At 39.6% G+C, this 8,331-nt stretch overlaps 1 protein-coding gene across 3 annotated transcripts in view; it reads left to right on the top strand.

Moving 5' to 3' along the window:
* Positions 1-1,185: 1,185 nt before the first annotated feature.
* znf341 (zinc finger protein 341) overlaps positions 1,186-8,331 on the top strand; it is a 35,935-nt gene continuing 28,789 nt past the window's right edge. For 2 of the 3 annotated variants that reach the window (XM_034173300.1, XM_034173299.1), the window contains exon 1: positions 1,186-1,277. In XM_034173300.1, coding sequence (XP_034029191.1) covers positions 1,247-1,277 — 31 coding nt within the window. In that variant the 5' untranslated portion in view covers positions 1,186-1,246. The remainder of the gene's footprint in view (positions 1,278-8,331) is intronic. The other variant, XM_034173301.1, reaches the window with a different exon arrangement.

Genomic DNA, 8,331 nt, shown 5'->3' with positions numbered 1-8,331 from the left:
ATGCGCGTGTACTTTCAACAGCGGTCGTCGCTCAATTCGAGCGCAGTTCGTTTCTACAAGCGACCCCCCCGGACCTCCGTTATCGGTTGTTGTTGTTGTTATTGTCCCAGCTGATCTACATCCAAACAAGGCTGGGAGCGTTTTCGCGCGAAATCTTTTTTGCCGCGAAACCGACACGTGCCACCCTGCGGTGGCGCCTATTGGTTGAAAGGTTGTGTCGTTCTGACTTCATAGATCTGACAACAAGTTCCGTGCTGCATTCACGTTCCCTTGGAAAATATTTAATAGTTGGTAGCATCGACTTGCATACTTCCATCCATCCATTTTCTATACCGATTTACTCCAACTAAGGGTGAGCATGATTTTAGAACAAACATTTGATGATGTCATTTCGGATTATGTTGTTTCCAAACTCTTGTACATACAAGATTATGTTTTTATATAGAAATACACGTTAATTTGATTTGAAAATAAAGAAAGTGGTCGTTGTAGTTTTGACTGACTGGCATGTGAAAAAGATCAGACATAAAGGAGGGACGAATCCTTTTTTTTTTTTTTTTTTGAGGCGAGAGGGGTGGGCATAGGGGTGGTACCATATGGTCCCTGATAAGATTTACCAATATGTATTTTTGTCTGATGGATACTCCATGACTCAGTGTGTATTTACAAATTTACAAAAGGTACTAGTAGTATCATTGAAATTTCAGGGGTTTTTTTATTTTTATTTTTTACCATAAATTATTGAATATTTAGAAGTCTTCCATTATTTTCTGCAGCCATGTTTCCATTAAATGTTCTTTTTCTTCTTCTTTTTTTTGGATTACATGTTACGGTCATTACATAAAGATCTGAGTAAATAAAAAAGACACGCACATCCAAGATGTGTAAAACGGCGTGCTGGCTCAAAAATGAGACAAATATTAAATTAAAAATCCACACAACCTGAGCACCCAGGTTGTGTGGATTTTTAATTTAATATTCATTACATAAAGATCAGCAACATAATAATATACTATCTTAAAGATTCTACATTGTAAAAAGTAATTCTTATGACTGTGACTTGATGACTAAAGAATTGTAGTATAATAATGAGAACATTCATCATCAGATCCAGCCTTTTTTGTCCTATTATGCGCTATTTTGTGAGAAGTGGTTTTCTTTCCTGCGATCCTGAGGTGCAGAAAACTCATCACACAGGCTCTGCTAATCGATCGCCGATCTCGACCCGCCTCAGAACAGCTACAAGATGGCGCAGGCAATATTTGAAGTGTTTGAAGGTAGGAATAACTGGTTAATAACTCATGAAGAACCTACAATAACTACCATGTATGTGCTTTGAACTGCTAAAATATACCAGGGCCGTTTGGAGATAAATACCGCAGGTATAATTCGGTTTAAACACGTCGTTTTTGGTGTGTCTGGGACTGTAAACAGTTCAACTGGTAATTGTAACATTTGAATACTGGTTCATTGAGAATAACGAGGACGTGTCTGCATTTTGTATTCTTGCAGTATAATAAAATAACACGCTAATGTTCTTTTAAATAGTTCATATTGCACAGCACAGATTTGAACAACTGTTTACGAAATAATCTAATAATGATACATGGTTTTTGTCGTGAGACACGCCCACTGCATCTGTTTGTGAGAGATGGCGATAAGTAGGCGTGGCAAATATATTAACACAACATATAATGACGACAAACCCTTTCACATCTGTTCATCTTTCTTTAGCTTTGTTGCACCAGATCAAATGAAAAAAGCAGTCTTGTTTAGCTTGTGTAATAGCCTGTAGATGTGTAGATGTGACTGCCACCTGCTGGAGGGTTAGAGAATGCAGGATTGATGACAGAAGCTGCAGCTGTGCTTGTCCTTTAGACAGACAGACATATTCTGCACAGAGATGTATTAAATCAGAGAAGTAAGATGTTACAGTTGTCTGCAAAAGTTTGGGCACCCCTGATAATTTTCATGATTTTCCTTTATAAAATCATTGGTTGTCTGGATCAGAAATTTCAGTTAAATATATCATATAGCAGTCGAACACACTGTTATTTGAGAAGTGAAATGAAATTTCTAGTATTTACAGAAAGTGTGCAATAATTATTTAAACAAAATTAGGCAGGTGCATAAATTTGGGCACCCTTGTCATTTTAGTGATTTGAATACATTTAGCACTAATTATTGGGACACAAAATTGGTTTGGTAAGCTCATTGACCCTTGACCTCCTTACACAGGTGAATCCAGTCATGAGAAAGGGTATTTAAGGTGGCCATTTGCAAATGTTTCCCCTCTTTGCATCTCTTCTAATGAGTGGAACATGGGAGCCTCTAAACAACTCTCAAATGACCTGAAAGCAAAGACTGTTCAACATCAATGGTTTAGGGGAAGGATACAAAAAGCTCTCTCAGAGATTTCAACTGTCAGTTTCCACTGTGAGGAACATAGTGAGGAAATGGAAGACTGCAGGTACAGTGCTAGTTAAGCCCCGAAAGTGGCAGGCCAAGAAAAATCTCAGATAAGCTCAAGCGAAGGATGGTGAGAACTGTCATAATCAACCCACAGACCTGCTCCAAAGACCTACAACATGATCTTGCTGCAGATAGTGTCTCTGTGCATCGTTCAACTATACAGCACACTTTGCACAAAGAGATGCTGTATGAGGCTGTAATGCAAAGGAAGCCTTTTCTGTGTACACGCCATAAACCGTTGCTTGAGGTATGCTGAAGCACATTTGGACAAGCCAGCTTCATTTTGGAATAAGGTGCTGTGGACTGATGAAACTAAAATTGAGTTATTTGGACATAACAAGGGGTGGTATGCATGGCTGAAAAAGAACACAGCATTCCAAGATAAAAATGCTTGCTACCTACAGTAAAATTTGGAGGTGGTTCCATCATGCTGTGTGGCTGTGTGGCCAGTGCAGGTACTGGGAATATTGTTAAAGTTGAGGGTCATATGGATTCCAGTTAATATCAACAGATTCTTGAGAACAATGTTCATGAATCAGTTACAAAGTTGAAGTTGGCTGGCTCTTTCAACAAGACAACGACCCTAAACACTGCTCAAAATCTACTAAGGCATTCATGCAGAGGAACAAGTACAACGTTGTGCAATGGCCATCTCAGTCCCCAGACCTGAATATTATTGAAAATCTGTGTGATTTTAAGTCCATGTCCATGCTCGAAAACCAACAAACCTGAGATGTTTTGTAAAGATGAATGGTCCAGAAATTGCCAACTCCTCCATCTTTTAAAAGGTGGATTGCGGACATGATATCTGTCATACAGATGGAGAACCTGAGACTTTCCAGAATGGACTCTCCCATGCAGTTTGCTGCCATTTGGGACTCTTTCCTCTCCCACCTGGGATTGATGTGATCACTCAATGACTTTTGCGTGGGACACCGCGTGAATGGCACCTTATGCTATATGCAGCGATTCTGTTGATGCATTCTGTTTTTCCTTTTTTGGGGGGGGGGGGGGCATTGACGTGTGCACTTTTTTCTTTCTTTCTTTCCTTCTTTCTTTTTGTCTGGCGGGGGGTTCTGTGTGTTTTTCTCTTTCTATTGTTCAAACTAAATAACTGAATAAAAACAATTTAACAATAAAAAAGAAGAATTGTCCAAAATACCTTCAACCAGAATCCAGACTCTCATTGGAAGCTATAGGAAGCGTTTAGAGGCTGTTATTTCTGCAAAAGGAGGATCTACTAAATATTGACTAGATTTGTCTGCTATATGATATATTTAACTGAAATTGCTGATCCAAACAACCAATGATTTATAAAGGAAAATCATGGAAATATCAGGGGTGCCCAAACTTTTACATACAACTGTATTTGTAGATTATTTAACATCACTTACATTCTAAAACTGAAACAAGTGTCAAACGTCCACACAAGCCAGCAAAAAGGATGTTGGGTGCATGTGCTGGTCACACATTGCCGCATCCACCACACAGCAGAACCACCTTGAGTCCTGGATGCCAACCACGCAGGCAGACAACCGATCCATCCCCATGTCTCAAAATTAGCCATCTATCTGCCGCAGCCAGGTGAAAGGTGGACATCCCTTTGGCGTTCTCCCACCGCTGGGCTCCTTAGCATTGAGGCTCCTGCATGCTGGATCATGCCAGGAAAAATGCAACACCTTCAAAATGTCACACCTGATGTTCCCTCACACTGCAAGTGATGTTCCTCATGTGAGTCTCCATATGTTTGACACTGTAAGTACTGGATCTTTAATAGTTCTGTCCTGAATAGTAAAAAACTCTGAGTACAAAAGATCCAGTTTATTAGGGCCGAGGCGGAGGATTAGCAGCAATCTTCCATTCCAGCTTATTAATTAATCAAAAACCCAGACAGAGCTTTAATTCATTTGAAAGCTTGACTCTTAGTCTTGTCCATCCAAATTGGAAGTCCCAAAAAACAGTTTTATTTGTTATTATCTATCGTCCACCTGGTCGTTACTGTGAGTTTCTCTGTGAATTTTCAGACCTTTTGTCTGACTTAGTGCTTAGCTCAGATAAGATAATTATAGTGGGCGATTTTAACATCCACACAGATGCTGAGAATGACAGCCTCAACACTGCATTTAATCTATTATTAGACTCAATTGGCTTTGCTCAAAATGTAAATGAGTCCACCCACCACTTTAATCATATCTTAGATCTTGTTCTGACTTATGGTATGGAAATAGAAGACTTAACAGTATTCCCTGAAAACTCCCTTCTGTCTGATCATTTCTTAATAACATTTACATTTACTCTGATGGACTACCCAGCAGTGGGGAATAAGTTTCATTACACTAGAAGTCTTTCAGAAAGCGCTGTAACTAGGTTTAAGGATATGATTCCTTCTTTATGTTCTCTAATGCCATATACCAACACAGTGCAGAGTAGCTACCTAAACTCTGTAAGTGAGATAGAGTATCTCGTCAATAGTTTTACATCCTCATTGAAGACAACTTTGGATGCTGTAGCTCCTCTGAAAAAGAGAGCTTTAAATCAGAAGTGCCTGACTCTATGGTATAACTCACAAACTCGCAGCTTAAAGCAGATAACCTGTAAGTTGGAGTGGAAATGGCGTCTCACTAATTTAGAAGATCTTCACTTAGCCTGGAAAAAGAGTCTGTTGCTCTATAAAAAAGCCCTCCGTAAAGCTAGGACATCTTACTACTCATCAGTAATTGAAGAAAATAAGAACAACCCCAGGTTTCTTTTCAGCACTGTAGCCAGGCTGACAAAGAGTCAGAGCTCTATTGAGCCGAGTATTCCTTTAACTTTAACTAGTAATGACTTCATGACTTTCTTTGCTAATAAAATTTTAACTATTAGAGAAAAAATTACTCATAACCATCCCAAAGACGTATCGTTATCTTTGGCTGCTTTCAGTGATGCCGGTATTTGGTTAGACTCTTTCACTCCGATTGTTCTGAGTTATTTTCATTAGTTACTTCCTCCAAACCATCAACATGTCTATTAGACCCCATTCCTACCAGGCTGCTCAAGGAAGCCCTACCATTAATTAATGCTTCGATCTTAAATATGATCAATCTATCTTTATTAGTTGGCTATGTACTACAGGCTTTTAAGGTGGCAGTAATTAAACCATTACATAAAAAGCCATCACTTGACCCAGCTATCTTAGCTAATTATAGGCCAATCTCCAACCTTCCTTTTCTCTCAAAAATTCTTGAAAGGGTAGTTGTAAAACAGCTAACTGATCATCTGCAGAGGAATGGTCTATTTGAAGAGTTTCAGTCAGGTTTTAGAATTCATCATAGTACAGAAACAGCATTAGTGAAGGTTACAAATGATCTTCTTATGGCCTGAGACAGTGGACTCATCTCTGTGCTTGTTCTGTTAGACCTCAGTGCTGCTTTTGATATTGTTGACCATAAATTTTATTACAGAGATTAGAGCATGCCATAGGTATTAAAGGCACTGCGCTGCGGTGGTTTGAATCATATTTATCTAATAGATTACAATTTGTTCATGTAAATGGGGAATCTTCTTCACAGACTAAGGTTAATTATGGAGTTCCACAAGGTTCTGTGCTAGGACCAATTTTATTCACTTTATACATGTTTCCCTAAGGCAGTATTATTAGACAGCATTGCTTAAATTTTCATTGTTACGCAGATGATACCCAGCTTTATCTATCCATGAAGCCAGAGGACACACACCAATTAGCTAAACTGCAGGATTGTCTTACAGACATAAAGACATGGATGACCTCTAATTTCCTGCTTTTAAACTCAGATAAAACTGAAGTTATTGTACTTGGCCCCACAAATCTTAGAAATATGGTGTCTAACCAGATCCTTACTCTGGATGGCATTACCCTGACCTCTAGTAATACTGTGAGAAATCTTGGAGTCATTTTTGATCAGGATATGTCATTCAATGCGCATATTAAACAAATATGTAGGACTGCTTTTTTGCATTTGCGCAATATCTCTAAAATTAGAAAGGTCTTGTCTCAGAGTGATGCTGAAAAACTAATTCATGTATTTATTTCCTCTAGGCTGGACTATTATAATTCATTATTATCAGGTTGTCCTAAAAGTTCCCTGAAAAGCCTTCAGTTAATTCAAAATGCTGCAGCTAGAGTGCTGACAGGGACTAGAAGGAGAGAGCATATCTCACCCATATTGGCCTCTCTTCATTGGCTTCCTGTTAATTCTAGAATAGAATTTAAAATTCTTCTTCTTACTTATAAGGTTTTGAATAATCAGGTCCCATCTTATCTTAGGGACCTCATAGTACCATATCACCCCAAAAGAGCGCTTCGCTCTCAGACTGCAGGCTTACTTGTAGTTCCTAGGGTTTGTAAGAGTAGAATGGGAGGCAGAGCCTTCAGCTTTCAGGCTCCTCTTCTGTGGAACCAGCTCCCAATTCAGATCAGGGAGACAGACACCCTCTCTACTTTTAAGATTAGGCTTAAAACTTTCCTTTTTGCTAAAGCTTATAGTTAGGGCTAGATCAGGTGACCCTGAACCATCCCTTAGTTATGCTGCTCTAGACTTAGACTACTGGGGGGTTCCCATGATGCACTGAGTGTTTCTTTCTCTTTTTGCTCTGTATGCACCACTCTGCATTTAATCATTAGTGATTGATCTCTGCTCCCCTCCACAGCATGTCTTTTTCCTGGTTCTCTCCCTCAGCCCCAACCAGTCCCAGCAGAAGACTGCCACTCCCTGAGCCTGGTTCTGCTGGAGGTTTCTTCCTGTTAAAAGGGAGTTTTTCCTTCCCACTGTTGCCAAGTGCTTGGTCACAGGGGGTCGTTTTGACCGTTGGGGTTTTTCCGTAATTATTGTATGGCCTTGCCTTACAATATAAAGCGCCTTGGGGCAACTGTTTGTTGTGATTTGGCGCTATATAAATAAAATTGATTTGATTTGATTTGATTAGCTTTCCGGTGAAGTTAAACAGATCTGGGTCCCTAATGAAGGGAGCTCCCGCAGGAATTCATCCAGGAGGAACTTCGAACAATGGTACTGTGATGTTTTGTAGAGAGTGAGAAGTCTCCCCCATTACAATGATTGAACCTACTCTCACAATAATTTTCATTGGCTCACAGCAACCGAGATTAATCCTCCCATCTCGTGTGCTTAGCCCATGATCAAAAAGGTTATGTCATGTTAGGCCATGTGGTAACGAAGTTAAACTTGCAGGACGCCAAAGCAGGACCTTGGGTTGGTGACTACTACACCTGTTGTTACACTTTTCACCTGATAGCAAGGTAAGTAAATGTGTTATCAGTTACAAGATGTACTTTACTGTGCAGATAAAAAAGATCTCAGCAGGAGCACAGTGATCCCCGTGCAGAGAACTCAGTGACCCCACAAAACCCATCTTCACATAACCTCATTGGGAATGCAGGCCTGAAACTTATAGTTTAATAGAAAAAAATAGCAAAAGGTTGTCATTAACAACACAAAGGCCTTCCAGCAGTACCCAAGGAACCTCCAAAGAAATCTGGTACCAAAGACATCCAGTGATTGCCTTTAGTCACTGGTTAGCATCCAGGTCTCACAAACATACCGTACGACAGAAAGCACCAGGACATAAAAAGACCTTCATTCTCCTGCAAAGATATTGACATCGCTAAACACCTCTGTCAGCTCTTCCAAAGCAACTCTCGATCTCAAAGGCAAGTGGAATGAATTTAGCAGCAACAGAAATGGTCTAGCGGAATTCACTATCAAGTGCAATATCAAGTAATTTGTAGAAAATGTTATTTAGTGATTTCATGATTAACTTTGTCTAATAAATCTCTGAGGATGTGGGGGACTTGAAAAATGTTTACTTCATAGTAACCTGGAT

This window comes from Thalassophryne amazonica, chromosome 6 (assembly GCF_902500255.1).
Source record: "Thalassophryne amazonica chromosome 6, fThaAma1.1, whole genome shotgun sequence".
In the NCBI taxonomy this organism is placed as follows: Eukaryota; Metazoa; Chordata; class Actinopteri; order Batrachoidiformes; family Batrachoididae; genus Thalassophryne; species Thalassophryne amazonica.
The sequence above is the reverse complement of the archived record's forward strand: the minus strand, read 5'-3'. Positions and strand labels throughout refer to the sequence as shown.